The 17,458-nt window shown below is 41.3% G+C and overlaps 2 protein-coding genes across 2 annotated transcripts in view; one reads left to right on the top strand and one right to left on the bottom strand.

Moving 5' to 3' along the window:
• LOC119910521 (glycoprotein hormone beta-5-like) lies at positions 1-3,670 on the bottom strand. Its single transcript, XM_038729176.1, has 3 exons — positions 3,428-3,670; positions 2,414-2,606; positions 1-626 (listed from the first exon to the last, which is right to left on the bottom strand). The coding sequence occupies exons 1-3, from the start codon at positions 3,454-3,456 to the stop codon at positions 435-437; spliced, it is 414 nt and encodes a 137-aa protein (XP_038585104.1). The 5' UTR covers positions 3,457-3,670; the 3' UTR covers positions 1-434.
• Positions 3,671-7,478: 3,808 nt separating this feature from the next.
• Positions 7,479-17,458, top strand: part of LOC119910789 (nesprin-2-like) — a 157,418-nt gene continuing 147,438 nt past the window's right edge. The window contains exons 1-2 of the mRNA XM_038729597.1: positions 7,479-7,686; positions 16,412-16,538. Coding sequence (XP_038585525.1) covers positions 16,451-16,538 — 88 coding nt within the window. The 5' untranslated portion in view covers positions 7,479-7,686; positions 16,412-16,450. The remainder of the gene's footprint in view (positions 7,687-16,411; positions 16,539-17,458) is intronic.

Genomic DNA, 17,458 nt, shown 5'->3' with positions numbered 1-17,458 from the left:
TAAAGCAGACCATCTGTGTAAGATGTAATTTATTTATATAACATATCTTACATTTCTGAGCACTTTGGGGATAAAAAAAAACAACAGGCAAGTAATTACTTAAGTAATTCTAATATACAAAAAATTGCTAAAAGTACTTTTGGATTACATTAAAAGCAGGATTGCAATCTAACATAACATTTTTTTATAATGGTTAATGGATTTACCATTACATTTACAGAAAAACTGAATCTTTCTGCATAAACATTTTCAGGAGCAATTATCTAAGTGAATGAAGTGTCTCTAACAAGCAGTGCCAAATAACTGAAGTCTTGTTTTAGGCAACTACTTGGCAAAAGAGGGAAGAATAACTGTGTCCACAAACAACCAACAACATATGAAATATATCTTTGGATCTGAATTTCTACCCCACTCCCTGCCTGTTCAGATTTGTGTTACACAGATGTTATACATTCAGTGGTGCTGGTCAGACAGACACCACAGTCACATCTCAGAGCCACGGGGTAGGTGTACGTTGGGTCGACGTTTGCCTGGCAGTTGGGGAGTTTCACAGAGTCCAGACGGGTCTCGTTGTAGGTACAAACCCGCTGGAAGGACTCAATGAAGGGAGGGTCCAGGACCGGCTTCTAGAAATACAAATGGACAGGAAATGATCTTAATAACTTTTCTCCTTAAACATTATTTTCTCATTTAACAAAGGTGATTGATATGAAAAGATTTGATTAGCCTATGTTTACTTTGGAGTTTGCCTCTGATGATTTCAGTCTTCTCTGCAGAGGACTTTCAGGTGGTGTAGTTTATTTTTTTGATTAACTGGATCTTTTTTGTTTTGTTTTATATTGCATGAATATCCATCAATTTGTGGTGAAGATTTAAAATGGGACATTTACAGGTTTAACTACATTTACTTGTTTTTAAAACCATCTTACAGTCTTCTTCGTTTTTTATTGGCTTTTAAAGTTCATTACCATCACCAACTAACTGTCGATATTCATTACCGCCCTCTGTTTCAAATCACCTCCATCCTCACGGCACGTACATACACTGAGGATAGTAGACATTGCTCTCCTGCACCACTTGTGGTGAAAAACTTCACAAGGTACCTTTAATGGTTATTAATAATTAATAATGTATTCGAGCGACAAAGCAGCCTGTAGACCAGAACGTTTCCCTCATCACAGTAACCTGATGTGGAAACAAATCCACCTTATTAGACTTTTCATGTTTAACAAATGATTTTATTCAGTTGGTAATTATTTTTGCATAACTAATTTGCTTGTGAACCTCCGTTTTGCTATCAAGCTGTGTTTGAAGAGAGATTTGTGACACATCCGCAAAGCCTTTATTAAATGTTTGTAGTGTTGTCATTCTGGCAATTTAATTTGATTCTGCTGTTGCAGTAATTAAACATTTCTGTTTTATAACTTCAGCTGAATGCACAGAAGGGGAAATTGTAAATCCTACCGCTGGGTAGTTGTAATAAGAGACTGTCCTGTGACCCCTGACCCCCTAACTGTGTGTCCTACAGACTGTCCCTAAAGCAAGACATCGACTCCCTCCACTGCGTTCTGACCTCCCTGTGGGGTAGAGCAGACAAAAAGATGAGTCTCCTCCCTGAGGGGATCCAGAGAGTATCACAAAACAAAGCTCAGGGCTCCTGTACACACACCAGCTACACTGCAATAATAAAGCAGAGACTCATGAGCTCCCTAATGCCTCTTGTCACTGAATACAATGTACCAGATGAAACTTGAGATTTCACAGCATTTTTTGTAATACGTATCCGGTGACTTATGAAATCCAACTGTGTCTCTTATGCACTTGAGGCATGGTTAAGGCAACTGCTGCTGTCACTTCAATCTCTGCATTCCACGCTGCTTTACATTCTTGCAGTACGTTAACTCAATTTCAGTGCACACTGCACCAAAAGCCTCCCGTCCTCCCCATTCTCATGCCAGATTTACACTCCAGACAGCCACAAACTTAGAAGGTTACTATAAACACAGAATATATTTTTCTTGGTCATCTGACATACATACCTAGCTCTCTATCTGTTTACATTTTTGTTCATATATCTACTGTGTCTGTCTAGCAGCTGAGTCCCTGCCTGCACTCGCAGCCGACCTTGCACTGACCTCCCTGTGGAAAGTGAAAACCTATATTCTACATGGGGATAACCAATCTCTCCGTCTCTGAGTGTACAGTATTTGTCTGCATGTCTGAGTGGCTGAATCTGCATCTAATCCTTCTTCCTTTTCTTCTTCTCGCTTTCTTCAAATGTAAGCTGATGCAAACAGCAGCCTCATTTCTTTTGTGTAAAGTTGTCAGGTTTGTTTACGTCACCTCTTGGTACAATCACATTTACATTCCTCTCCTGCGTGCACTGTACAGGAACTGCCTCCCAGCCGCTCACCTCCCAGGTCTCACAGCGCCCCCAGCAGGCGTCGGTGGTGATGTGCAGCCCCCCGCAGCCGGGCTTCTTGGCCAGGAAGGTGAACTCCCGGACTGCACAGCCAATGAAGTGCCGCAGGTTGACGGCTGACACATGGTAGTCAGGTTGCACAGAGATCTGGAGCAGAAACCAGCACAGCACCAGTCCAGGCCTCCTGAGGGGGAGAATTTAATATTGTACATTCTTAATTAGATTATGTTTAACCCTCACCTGGTTTCAGACAAACTCCAGGAAAATTTGTTCCTGGCTTGACTCGCTTCTCTAAAGCCACCCTGCACCTGATGCTGTTTAATAAGAAGACATCTGACTTTATGTGATTCTAATTTCCATCTGATCGCAGTCAGAACGACCCATAAAAGCTCAGGAGCATGTAAGGACAATTTCCTCAGAGCAGCAGGAAAATTTTAAATGACTCTGCCAACGCATAGCGCTGTCTGTCTGTTAGACGGGTCTGCTAGGGAACAAACTACTGTACAGCTTTCCAAATGTAAACTGCAGTACACTCGACTGGCAGACTGTCGAGTGTACTTCTGTTCTGGAGCTTTTGTTCATGTCAACATCTTCATCAAAAGATGGCGTTTGCCCAGTTGTCACTGAATTGTAAATGAGCAAATTTCCATATGTTTCTGATGATGTTAAGGACTTGACCTTGGAAACAGCAGTTGTGGAAACAATCTCAAGGTACATTTAGCAGCTGTTATGGAGCTTTTTATCATATATTTCTAAGAAAAAGTGGGATTTCTATCACTACTGGGTTATTTGCTAATGAAGATCAGGTGATATGCTCAAAAGATCAATATGGCTACTACTAATTTTACCTTATAGTAAGACTGTCTTCTCTACACCTGTTCCCCAGGTCAAGAAAGAACTTCAAACCTGAGCTGTTTTATAGTTTGTTTTAATGTATGTACCCAGGACTCCAATAAAAGCTGTATTTATACTGAATAGGTCTTAGTATTGTCTGAATTCACTCACCATTGTGACTTCTTCCATTGCAGGGTCATCTCAGCTGTGACTCCGTTGCCGTCCTGGAATCAAATGTGTTTGAGTACAGGTAAACACTAAAGTACAAAGACACTGTTAAGTTTTAGCAGGTTAATTTAGCATCTACTCTCACAGGCGTAGCATGAAGGCCTGTAGTATCAGCTCTGAAGTTATTCTTTGGCAGTGTGGACAGCTAACACGAACCACAGTACTTGTCACTGTATGCTCCTCCGACCTGAACCACCTGCTAATGGATCTGACAGAACAAGCAGGGGCTTTTTATTATCCTGTGTTCTGCCAATCAGAGACTGAAGTCCTTACCTTAGACTCCCTAAAATCCCTCGGAGGCCCTTCTACCTGTCGCTGCCCATCTAGTTCAGCCACCAGCATGTTCCCACTCCATTAGCTTGATTAGGGAAAGAGTCTGCCCTTTTGTTCAAAGTCATCCACACGGAAGCGGGGGAACAACAGTCAAACATAGTGCCTACCTGTGTCTACTCTCACTCATCCGAGCTCAATTAGCTGGCTCCAGAGACCGACCCTGCTCCTGTTCTCACATGCCGACTGTAATGACTTCCCCCCCCCCGAGCTCCAACACTGCTGTTTGCCTTATTCTTTGTCTCATGTCTTTTTTTGCTTTGCTTTTTTGTTGCCAGTGACATGTCCTCACACACAGAGAAAGCTGGCTTCACTTAAGACTGAAAGGATGCGTGTCGGGTGCATTAGCCCTCGCAGGAAACAATGACAGGGGGAGGAGACAGTGGAGATGTGCAGAAGAATTGATTTGGGTGAGTGAAGTGCCTCATCAACAAAATACCATCATCAGAGGCCCTGCAGGCAGAGTGTGGAGCCAGCGGAGCAGAACTGCTCTCAAGCAGTTCAGAAAATGAATCTTTAAAAATAAAGTTGAAAGTTGAGGCCAAGCAATTAAAGTTAGATTAGAGAAAATATTGAAAAGGATGAGTCAGGGACAGGTTCACACTCCTTTCAGACACCCTGTCCTCCTCACTAGAATTACCCATCTCGAGGTTATTATTGAACAAAGTGCAGGGTGGGGAATAACAGAATGCATGTAATTGGATAACAGTGGTGATTACAATGAGGTTAATTGTAAGTCAGTACAAAGGGAGTAAGCCTGGATTTCCACAATCCGGCTTTTGTGCAATTATTCGCGGATTGCAAATGAAAGATTATTTTTTAGTTTTAGCTTCTTTCTTTGTCATACTTCTTTTCTTTATGGGGAAATTAATCTGCTTAATTTAACCCGTTCTGGCTGTTTTAAAAGAACCAGTTTCAGATCCAGTTCTGAAGCCAATGCCTTGCACAAGGGAAATGGCAGGGTTCCCAACAGTACAGCCATCCATGCATGAGTTTTAGCGTGAGTGGATCCCTTGTAGGAGACGATGTCGACAAAGCAAATACTAATCTTGAACAATCCACAGATGGGTGACAAAGAACAAACCAACATCAAGTGTCTCAGTCAGTGTTGGAACACCAGGAGCACAACAGCTTCAACGCTGAGCTTGACAATTCATTCTTGACAATCAAAACAGCAGTTGACAAACAAACTCCTCTCATGGTCCACTTAATCACTTGTTCTGGAGCTTTTGACAGTTCAACACTATCCTCATTGGCAGATAGCTTGTAAGTGCTAGATGTAGCTTGTAAGTGTTTTTACTTTTAGGGCTTAAGACTCATCCACGTTTACTTAAAATGTGAGCTTGACAGATAATGATGATGGTCAATGGCTACATTTATATTTGCGTCTTTTATCCAAAGCACTTTACAAGGTCACACACCGATGGCTACAACGAGCGAGCTACCACGCAGGGTGCTGGCCAGCGCATCAGGAGCATTTAGGGGTTCAGTGTCTTGCCCAAGGTCTCCGTGACATGTGGACAGGAGCCAACCCACGCTCTACCTCCTGAACCACAGCTGCCCCATACAATGATAATGACAAGCATGAATATGAAGATGATGATGACGACGACGACGACCGTGTGATACGATCTAAAGCCCCAGAACATGTGACTAAGTAATACACAGTGAGAACATGTAAAGATCCAGGAAAATTATAGTGAAGGCAAGGGATGCCTTTATATTTAGAGTAAAGTTAGTGTAACTGAATGCACAGTTCAGATCCACTATTTATCAATTATAAAGTGACAGAGAAATAAAAATTGTACTGCTGCAGAAGAAAACAAGATGTTCCCTGTTGGATTGGATGGTAAAGACACACGTACTGAAATCATTTGCATTGAATGAAGCCAAATACTAATTCAGGTTTGTATAGAAGTAAGCGTTCAAATAAACAATTCAATGAGTAATGCTTTGAAAGTCATTAAAATAATGTTTTAGTCTTGAGAAATTAATATACAGTGGTTAGTTTTTTGGTTTTGGTTGTTTCTGGTTATATTAAACAGCTCATAATGAAACAGAGTGTCCTGAATGTCTTATCAGCTTTCTGCCTTTAAATTACCAGAACTGTTGGTTTTGCCTGCAGACATCAGCAGCCTGCAGTAACATGATGTTGTGCTGACCTCTGGTGCTCACTGGTAGTATTGATACTCATCAAACACCTGTTAGCACAGCCTGTGAGAAATATCACCTTATCCAAGTTAGTTAACCCCTAGTTGCTCCAGAGGCGTGCAACCTCTGACATGTATAACAATTGTAAGTCGCTTTGGATAAAAGCAAATGATAAATGATGATAAATGTAAATTTGTTTTGGGTTTTATACCGTGTGGAAGTCAGGAAACACCTAATGTGAAAAGCAATAATTTGTCGCTTAATAAACAGCATAGAAATATTTTATGCACACAATACTACCTGAAATTAAAGGTACCTGCTACACAAACAAGACCAAATCACACATATTTTTTAGCTGTTAGTGATTACTTCAATTAATTTGTTTCACACAACTTTTAATAGGCCTATTCCTTTTTTCGTTTAGAAACTTGGTACTCTTATCTGTCACTATTTACTTATGCTACTGGATTTATTAACAGATCTTGCATAGGTTTTTAAAAGCATCTCGTTTAATATTTTACACATACAACCTGTCATGACTGTAGACAGTCTGGGCAGGACACTGGAGCTCCACACGCACATTCAGTTCAGGGGCTTTTCTGAACTGCTGAGCCAGCCTGTGTGAACTTTGACCTCTGTGTCCAATCTAGGGGAACATAGGGATCATAGAAGAAGTCGCTTCAAGCTTTGCATAATGTTTTAACTTGTTTTGTGGCCTTTTCATATTTGGGAAGAGCTCATTTTAATGCATCAAACAACGCCACACAGCGAAGATATGAACGTTTTCATAGTAATAGTTGTTGAACATTAAATCAACTCTTCCTGGCAGAGGTCGTACTCACAGGGCAGCTAATGCGCATGCGCATCCTTCACACGGTCGCTAAATAGCTAACTTTTTGACACAAACGTTTCCTGCCAAAAGCTAACGCCAGATTGAGCGTTTCGAAATTTAATGTAAAGTTGTCCGTATTTAATATTGACATTGCTTTTGTCTTTGTGGTCTGTTGTGTCTTGGCAACTCAAGGAAGAACGTAAGGAGGGATGAGTTAGCCGACCTGTGTTAGCTAACGTTAGCTTAGTGACTTTCCGTCAGCTTCTTTTAACTTTAACATCTTCTGCAGTTTATAATAACTGCTGCAAATTATGTGGATGCTCTTTGCTGCAATAGATTGCCTTAAGTGTCCACAATCCACACCCTCTATTAAGACAACATGGCTTATTTTATGTCATTTAACTTAAGGACCTGTCACCATTTTGTCATTAGTGTGGAAAGTTTGATTAAGTTAAGCTAGCTGCTGATCTGGCACAGGAGGCACTTTATTGTTTGAGTGCAGTTCAAAAAACAATCATTTAACATCAACTGTGCAACTTTTAACTTAAATCCCTCCCTCCGTTTCAACCTAGAGCTGCTTGTTGCTGCTGGACCTTTAACCCAGGTGACAGCCAGCACTGCCAAACTCTTGCAGAGGGTGTGTGTGTGTGTGTGTGTGTGTGTGTTAGTTAACCCCTGACTTGTTTCTATATTTAGTCTCCCACTGAGGTTTTTGCTCGGCCCCCGGTATGGCTCTGGCTTCTCTGGTGACAGCCCCGGTCCGTCCTGGAGCTCTAAGGACTGCAGATCTGTCAGATCCTCCAACAGAGTACTCCAGAGCAAGATCTGTTCTTCCACATCGGAGATCAGTATCTGCTGTACCTGAATCTTCATCACTAATTTGCTTCATGTAAGTACAAGCAACGCTTTTATTTACTAGAAACTTAAGAATAACGAATCGTATGTGCAGTTGCAAAGCTCTTGACTGCGTTATTTGGTGGTGGGTTTTACACAATCCAGCTGTAATTGATCCCAGGTATCATCAGTAATTCTGTTGCTGTCATCCCTTGTGTTTCTTCTGCAACGTGTGCAGGGTTTCAATGATTTCTCATTAAAGTCTTGCAAGGCAACCGCTTTATTAAAAAGTCCTTCGGGCTTCCTCAAGGACTCAGGACACGGCTCGGCTGAACTGGTCTGAAAGCAGCCGTACACACGTGTTTCCTGCTGCTATTTCTGGGCCCTGACAGCTTCATAACAGCGACACTATCTCACATTCCTTCTGCAGTCAAATGCTTTGTAGCCCTTTAATATATGTATGTGAACTGCCATGTAGAAACTGGTCAGATATAATACAAAAAACAAATTCTAACAGATGTAATAATAGATTATTTTCCCTAATAAGGTGTATTATTTCCCCATAGTGCCCAGGGAATATCTGACTTTATAATGTTCAGACAAAAATGGACAATTTATCTATTTGAATTACAAAAGCGTTTTAATATTGACTGATCTTGAATAAGGCCGACTCTTTGTACAATTTCAACACTTACTCTTAGATTAAAGTTTAGTGCATTAAAGACTGCGCTTGGTTTTGAGAATGTATTATATGATGACATTTGTATAAAGTGGCAGATGGTTTCACCTACGCACCAGTTTAATGACCACTGCAACAATGGTCGTGCATGGTTATTAATCTGCATTTCATTAGAGAATTTCTGTAGCTGTGATGTTGATCCAGACCCACTGACAGTCTGCGCCCCCCTGTGAGTTTCTTTGTGGATCTGAGTTTTTGTTTCAGTTTGGCTTCAAGTCACATTAGTTTGTTCAGAGACATCATGGCTCTCAAGTGATTTTAAACTACAAAACTGCTGACAGTACTGTTGTTCTTTATTGTTTACTAGTTACTAAGTGTTGTCACAATGTAAAATAGAGAGCAACTAGGAGAATATTTTAATGGATACACTTTCTTGTTGGAGCATTATATGCACCATAATCTTCACTCTTCACCTCCATATTTATTATTTTTTTCAGATGTTTAAGGGTGACAGCGTTTGTGTAGCCATTGCTTTCTGTTTATGCCAAGTATTATGTTGTGAGTGGGCACTCTCTTGTTGTGTCTACAGCTCTATGATGAAACAGAAGAATCCAGAGATTGTGCTTTGGCCTGAGAGCCCAGTAAAACATTTCTGAGCTCCTGAAGCAGATGAACAACATTGATTAATTCACTTGAACTGAGAATCATTCTGCTAAGCACCTTAGATTAGAGACGCATATGGTAGTTTCATAGAGGGTAGTATGACCTGGTTTGATTGGCGGCATACTGGGGATGTGGTGGATGGTGACAGCCCAAACATCAGAGCAGCAGGCTTAGGTTTGGGTATCATTTCGGTTTTATCAAATCAAATTGGTTCTGATTCCTTCACCACAGATCCTTTCACTGCTCGGTGACCTTCCTCCTCTTCCTCCTCGCTCATCTTCCCCTTCATGGCTAAATTGAAAGGAGTCTCTGTACTAGAGGGGCCTCTCTGGGGACTCGTCTCTAAGAAAAATATATATTGAATCATCTGTAGACGTCATTGATTTCCCTTCAGTATAAAAGGTGAACGTCAGCTCACCTGTGTTTTGTACCTGAGGCGTTGCTTCTGTTAGCGTTAGCTGGATCTGGGAGAGCGCGACACACTGAACACGGTGCGTTCCTTCAGATTCACGCCGTGTTGTGAAGTAAACGCTTCGTCATGTCGGAGCTGCTTCCTCCCTCGCACCAAACCTCCTTACTGCAGCTGTTGCATTTTGCTGTGGCGTACTCTTTTTTTTTTTTTTTTTGTGAAGCTAAGCCAAACTTTGGAGCGTTTGCTGCGGCCCGCCGTGGTCCGGGACTGGAAACAGAGGGACTCTCTTCTTCACGCTTTGTTGACGTACTGCGTTTGGTTGGCGTAGCAGGTCCTGGCAGATAAGAGACACTTTTATGGACTGTAAAATGTTCACAGCAGTTCAAAAGCTATAATATGCAGAAAGTTAGGAACCAATGAGCAGAATTGAAAAACATGTGTCTTATAAAATCCATGGTTCTTCGCCAACATGGAACCAGTTCTTGATACCCAACCCTAAGCAGGCTGTGGTCCAGAAGGCGCAAAACTTCATCATTCAAGAAAAGCTGGATAGGAACTGTGACTAACGCCCGACTTTGTGCAACTGACTCGAAGTAAAAAAGGAGCGGCAGTGACCTTTTCACATTGTTTTGATTTTCATTGCATCACTGGCCAAAGGGATTAGGATGAGAAATGGCACAAAGTGTTACTCTCAAACTTATGTGCTTCTTTGTTGCTATGTTTCTGTCAAAGATAAATGTTTGTTGAGCTAAAGATCCCAGTATAGTGTGAAGTTACTTCTTGAAAATGTCCACAGATCACGCAAGTTATAAATGTCTGCCTGCTGGATATTTGTCCCAAATTGACATGTGTGTTGTTTTCAGTCAGATGAAAACAGAGATTGCCTCTCCCTTTTGCTATTATCCTATCTTCCAGGGTGTGTCAGTAAATGCTATTTTTGGCAATTCAGCAACACCGAGTCTATTGGTTTATTCTCCAGGGTTACACAAAGAGTACAAAGACCTGCTGGAAATCATTCAGAGATAGTTAATGAGAGCATTGTTGTTGCAGAGAGAGTCACGACATTGACAATGAGCAGGAAGCATCAGGAGAGAAAGTTGTCAAACCTGCATCTGCAGATGTAACAAGTTTGTTTACAACTACTGTATAAACTGTGGCTGTCAGAGGGTTTGTCCCAGTACGTCAGATCAGTTCCCAATCAAATAAACCGTAATATTATATGGTATACAACACAATTACTATTGAGAAATGACCAGATTTAAAATGAAATCGTCTGCATGCAATAAAACAACATACATACAGTGTAATACAATGCAGAAGAACTGGGTTAGGGTTAGGTCTCCTGATGGTGGCATGAAGTACTGTAAGAGGACAGATTAGTCCCTGGGTCTTACTGTTTATTCTTGTATTACATAAGATGAGTTGAATAATGATAAGTATGTCACTCCTCTATATAATGATCCTTTGCCTTGTCCCTTCATACATTCATCTACAGCACAGTAGGCGCGTGGTTGTCCACAATGCTTAAATCTGTCACGCTGACAGGGATTGGACTTCAGTATGACAGGAAAGGTCACACAGAGAGGTGGCCACAGTCCCTACACGCATAAATAAAAATTCAGTCTATTAGCAGCGTCATTCATTCTGTGCATGTTAGCCGACTACTTGTTGAGATGGGATTCATTTTGTTTTGTTTTGATCTGAACAGTCATTAGCGAATCCGTGCCGCCGACTGTGGCATTGCTTGCTCGGACCAGTTCTTACACATGTATTAAATATATATGTCAGTCGACTTGAAGCTAGAGTGCGGGACTTCCTATTAAAGAAGGTCTGTTACCTTCAAGCCCTCGCCAAACGAGATCACACAACGCTAATTAAGCCTGTCACCTCCAGGTAAGCCATACATTTAGGAATATTTTATTCCCATGCTTAATCCCACTCTGATTGGTTGATTGTTTCTCCAAGTGAAAGAAACAGCTGTCAGTAAGGGACAACACCAGCCTGTTTGAATTTCTGAACGAATCTGAGATGTGGGCAGTGACTTAGAGGTCTAGAACCACACGAGCATAATGCTTTAGGATGTAAATGTAAATGCTCCGTATTTGTATGGCGCCTTTCTAGTCTTTTCAACCACTCAAATCGCTTTTACACTACATCTGCATTCACCAGTCACACACATTCATACACTGGTGGAACAGCCACCAGGGGCAATTTGGGGTTCAGTATCTTGCCCAAGGACACTTCGACATGCAGCCTGGAGGAGCCGGGGATTGAACCGCCGACCTTCCGATTAACGGTCGCCCCAATAATAGGATAAGAATTGACTTATTGTGAATGCGTTGGAAATGTGTTACTGTGAAGTTGTACCTCCGTGATCCAGGCTGGAAATCATCTGGTCTTTGAATTTCCTTTTTCTCAATCATTTGTTCTTGCCTCCAGCTCCACTCTACAAATCTACAATAAAGAACGTGTTAAACTGAACCGTAAGGACGCGGCAGCCATCTTTATCCATTAGTGTTAAGTGTTTTAAGATTTTTGTTTCCGCTCTGGCCAGATGGAGGTGGGGATGTCGAAGGGTCGCTAGCACATGTGTTGGAGAAACTGTGATATTTCTTTGGGTCATTCTTTAAAGAATCTGTGTCGCTAGATTACCCATGTAGCTCTTGTATGCTGTACCTGCTCTTAAGTGTTGAATCAGCTGACTTGAGGTGTGAACGTGATTGAGTGCATGCTTGCCTCTCTCCCCTGTCAACTTCCCCGCAGGCTAGTGCTGTAAATAATAATGTGCGCACCTCAACTAGATGAATTCAAACAGAAATACCTTTTAGAAAGCATCTGGTTGTGGCCTCATGATATCCCCCCTCCCTGTGCTTTTTCCACAACAGTGGACATGTGTTTCACGGCCCTGTGCCTTGTTGCCACAATTAGAGCTGACAGGAGTGACTTGTGACTTTGACTCAGAGAAACTCTGTCCCAGCTCTGTTTCGCTCTTCTGTGTGCCCTTCCTCGTCTCGTCTGTCTATTTCTTAAACTCTTTTTGTAACTATCTGTTATCTTTTCTCTTTTAGGTTCGTCTCTCTCTGCCAGGCTTTCTCTTCCCCTCCAATCCCGCTGCATTTCTTAATCTTTAACTCTCTTTTCTCTCCTTCTTCTCTTGATCTCTTTATCTGTGTTCATCCGTTGTGCCTGAGTGGCCTTCCTCACTTATTCTTCCCTCCCTTTCCCTCACGCTTTCCACTTCTCTTTTACTTAGTTTAATGTCCTCAGACAAAACATTACAAATAAAGACAAATAAAAAGAATTTTTATACAATTATGTCACCAACAATCAATAATCAGATAATCTCACACACTTAGATGAACAATCTAAGGTTAATGCTGGCCGCACACTAGAGGATAATTAGGCTGAATTTGTGTGAGCGGTTTACAGACATTAGTGAGAGCGAGTTGATCGTGAAGCGCCGCCACTATAAAATGTTTAAACCTGCTGATTCCCTCTTCTCAGCCTCGAGTTCATCAGCAGCTGGTTGTTGCACTTGTGTGTGCGTGCAAAACACACAGCACACACAAGTGCAACAACCAGCTGCTAACAGTCTGCCTCCATGTTTGTTGATGTCTAAAGTCACATTTGATCCCGCGAGTTTCTGTGAGAGTCCAAGTGTGCGGTCCTGAGTCTGCGCTGAACCATCTGGTGTGTGTGTGCGTTCATCCAATTAAAATATAAAAAATTGGTTCGTTTTGTCATTATGTCTGCGGGAGCAAACATTTTTAAAATCTGTTAAGATATGAAAATCTAGTGTGCACCAGGTATAAAAGATCAAAAGACCTTTGTCTAGAGGTAGGTAGCCTGAAAAGGGGATATCTTTGCACCACCTACCTTTTGATCTGATGGTTACAACTCAAATTCACTAAAAAGGATGTGCTGCAGCTCTGAGTCGCCTTTACCTTACCAAAACTCATATAGCAGTGTTATGCTATGTTGTTGTTGGCATACAATCTTACAAGACACATTAACAACCTCTTACATCTTGTTTTTATTGGTTAAAGACAATGAAGTATATGATGCAATAAAAGCTGTTGTCCTTTCCTATAAGTGATATCTGTGTGTCTCTCTGAGTCTTTCTCCCTTTTCTCTTTTTGGTTTTTATTCACCTCTCTACCGCCCTCTCTTTCTCTCACCCCTGTCCACCCGCACTCTCACCTCCTCCTGGTCACTCGCTCTGCAGCTGACATGAAGCCTTGGGATGGCTCGGATGCCGTGCTATAGTGGTTTAACGCCCCTGTACTTGTTTTTTTAGAAAGTGCATGTGTTAATTGCTGCAGCCCTCTTGTGTAGAGGTTAATGGGACTAACCTTGGACAAACAGAGGCTTCGTTTTAACACACAAGGGCAGATGCATTGTCACCAGTATGCTAATGAAATGATTTAACATTAAGTATTTTTAGATGTTTTGCTGGTGAGACAGCTGTAAACAACAATACAACAACAGTAAGTGGGACATCTATCAGGCTGGCAAAAACCCTTTCTTCTTCTTTAAATCAAATTCAAGGTTTTGCTGATTACTCATCAGCTTTACATTAAATCTCCAGCTTATATTTATGAACTCTTGGCACCACTTCATACAGGCAGGACTCTTAACTCACTTGAAATGTTACTGGCAGTGGTTGTAGCCTTAGGTTCTGCAGCAGCCTCTCTGCAGACATAAAGTGTGTCAGCAATGTGGACTGAGTCTGAAACTGTCAGAACTGCAGCTGCAGTGTCTTAAATCTTAAATTGTCAGCAGTATTTCCTAAAATCCATGGACGTTTAGAATCAAGAGCAACTGGACTGGTTGAAGATACTCGAGATGTTTCACCACTCGTCTAAGATTTGCTCTTAATTCAGACCTTCCAAATGCAAATGTTATATATTGATATCAGTAAATATCAAGATAATTGGCAGACTGAATATTTTTTACTTTTGCACATTCTTGAATAATCCGACATGTCTCATGATCGTCTCTCCCTACCTGTATTTTCATGCACTTCTGAATCCAGATGATTGATTAGAACTTTACCTTATTTTAGGGGCGGGAATCACCAGAGGCCCCCAGGATACGATATTATCACGATTTTTATGTTTCGATTCGATTTTAAATATATTGATATATATTGCAATTTATTACCTTTTTCCAACTTCCAATTAGGTCCCTAAAGTCAAACTTTGTCAACATCTGTTTTTCTAAAAATATACATTTCTCTGTTTGTTCATATCACTTTTTCAGTCCTCTATATGGTCCTGTTAAGTTTTCTAGTGGACTAAAAAAGCAATAGATTTTATTATTCTAGTACCAAAAAGTTAAAAGTCCCATCTGCAATTTATATAATAATGGCGTCCGTGTATTGATACAGTGTTGCCATGGCAATTATCACGATACTATGCTGTATCGACCCCCCCCACACCTTATTTAGAGATCGTGTACATTTTAGCTCTGCGTGCTTTCCAGTCAGTTTTCTTTTCATTGACATTGTAAATACGGCTGCAGCTAACAGTGATTTTAGTACTCGAAGCTTCTATAGATTATTTCAACGATTCATCGAGATGTTGTTTACTTTTGCATGGCGGTGGCGGCGGTAACGGGACAGAAGTTTTACTGTGGACGGACTGTGACATTACAGAGTTGTTGTTTTCTTTAGTTAGTTAGTAATTGTAAAACACTTTGTAATGTCTGAGTTTTACCGGATTTGAATTTATATGGCTTTAACGTTTAATAGCCTGAATTCTGTCAGCCCCCTATCAAAGAGTAGGGCACACACTTCTTTAAACTTCGTCAGTTCTTCAGCATCAGTAAGTTGATAAAGCATAATAGCATCTGACTTTCGCCCATTTGAATGAGATCAGTACAGGCAGGTTAAAACGCACAAACAGCTTGTGCTCGACCTGACATTTGCTCCGACATATCGGTGAGGCCTAGTGCCATTTCACACTGTTTTATTTTAGACTCACTCACCTGTCTTTTCTTCTAACCTGTCAGTCACGTTTGTGATCAGCAGAAAAAGATGTCTAAACAACTCACACTGTTAAAAAAACAAAGGCCTTTGTTTTTTAACAGTGTGAGTTGCTTAGGCAGGCGAATTCGGAGAGGTTGTCTAAATGTCACACATTCTTCTCACTTCACTTATTCATATCCCAAGGCGAGACGGGACAAGACAAAACACAGCAGTCTTCAGCTGGCGCTCTGACACTGTTCACTGACAGAACAGTGTTTGATTGCTCTATAAAAGATGATAATCACCCCTTCAACTGTATTTTAGAAGTGTTTTTTGCTGGTTTGTTGAACAAGTCTGCTGAACTGCTGAACTAAACGTCTTTCATATAACTGTCGGGCTTTTTCCTTTTGTTTGTGGATCTGAGTTTATTAACTGTGGTCAAGGTATGGGCCCTTTTGGTGCCAAAGCAGTTTACAAAAACCTGGCACTTAAAAACAGCCTACTATTGTTTTTTGGTCTGTTTTGAACGGTATAGGTACAGATGATTAAAAGACACTATGCCAGGAGATTTTCCTTGATTGTTACGATGCCGCCCTCCCCTCAGGGACTACAGATGGAAATTAGCTTGTAAAAATGTATTGTGGATTGTCCCTCCCTCCATCCATCTATCCATCGTCAACCGCTTATCCTGCGTACAGGGTCGCGGGGGTGGATTAGTTCAAACGCTCTTAAATTATTATCATGGTGATGTATTTATGCATCGATAGTCTTGTTGTCACTATTCCAGATGTAAATATGTTATCGCTGTTTGCAAATGTAATTATGGCAACAATGCCACCACAATAAAATCACACATTCAGCAAACAAAGTTGTTCTACTTGCTATTCTGAATGCTAAGAAATACGTAACCTTTGTTTATCTTGATTGTCAACAAGCAGAAATTCTATTTATAAGCGGGATATATTTTTTCACCACAGTAGCACTGAACCTTTTAGCTCTGCAGAAACAGTGTTATGCTTCCAGCTACACTGATGCCACTTTTCCTCTCTTTCTTTCAGAGCGGTGCCATGCTGCCGGGAGGCTGTGGGTGAGAAAGTATGTCGTCAGACTTCTACTCCAGAGATGATCTGGTGGAGACGGGCTCCATCCCCCTGGACATCGACAATGTCCACATGCTGCTGCAGGGTCAGTCTCTCTCCACCTCTAACTGAGATTACAGTGCAGTGTTTCTGACTGAACACACAGCTAACGTGTTATTGGTGGTATTTTTGCAGGTATTAAAGGCCAGAGCAGGTGTTAACCCAATTGTGGTCTCATTTTTAGGTTGTTATAGCAACCGTGGTGCTTTTATAGATTGATGATTTACTTCAACAAGTATGTGAGCTGAACTGAGTGAAGGCTCGTTGTTTCTGGTCTTTCTTTGCTCGCCCTGAGAGAATTCTGAGGTCATGTAACTGTAGAAAGAAAAGCCCCGTGTCTTGATTTCAGTGTTTCATCTTGGTTACTGTGGCAACATAACAAGTGTTATGCCTCAGTTATGTGTCTCACTCGGGGGAACAGCTTGATGACTCCGTCTCAGTCCGCTGCTGGCTCCGTCCTGTTTCACTTTTGTCACTTTCTTTGAGGTCATGCTTGGTTTCATCTGCTGAAACTGAACCCTTTTCAGAGAGACATGAGTCATAAGAGCCATCCGGAGGGAGCGAGCAGGAGGGTGGAGGAGATAATAAACGCTGCTCCCACGGCATTTTTGGACATTTGAAGTTGTCATTCGATCGTGTTCTCACGTGATGACTTCTCAACATTACAAGTTGGTTTTCGGTGTTTTACTTTATCTTCATTTCAAAATGAGACCTCCACTAATATGGTGTTCACTGTTCGAACTGAAACTTCTAATAGCTTATTAATTGTTTAATGCATGGAAACGTGAAACATTTGCTGCTTTTCTCTGTTTAATATCACTGTAAATTGGGCTTTGGATTGGATTGAAGATGTCACCTTGGTGAAATTATTGTTTGACATGCTATAGATGAAACAACCGGGAAAAAATAACTGATAAGTTAATAATCATTACTTGCAGCCGTGGTCACACTGACTTTCTGTTTGTG

The sequence above is a fragment of the Micropterus salmoides genome, unplaced genomic scaffold, assembly GCF_014851395.1.
Source record: "Micropterus salmoides isolate LMB-PRFRI ecotype aquatic unplaced genomic scaffold, ASM1485139v1 Ms_hic_scaffold_19, whole genome shotgun sequence".
In the NCBI taxonomy this organism is placed as follows: Eukaryota; Metazoa; Chordata; class Actinopteri; order Centrarchiformes; family Centrarchidae; genus Micropterus; species Micropterus salmoides.
Note: the sequence above shows the minus strand (reverse complement) of the source record. Positions and strands in the feature narration are given on the sequence as shown.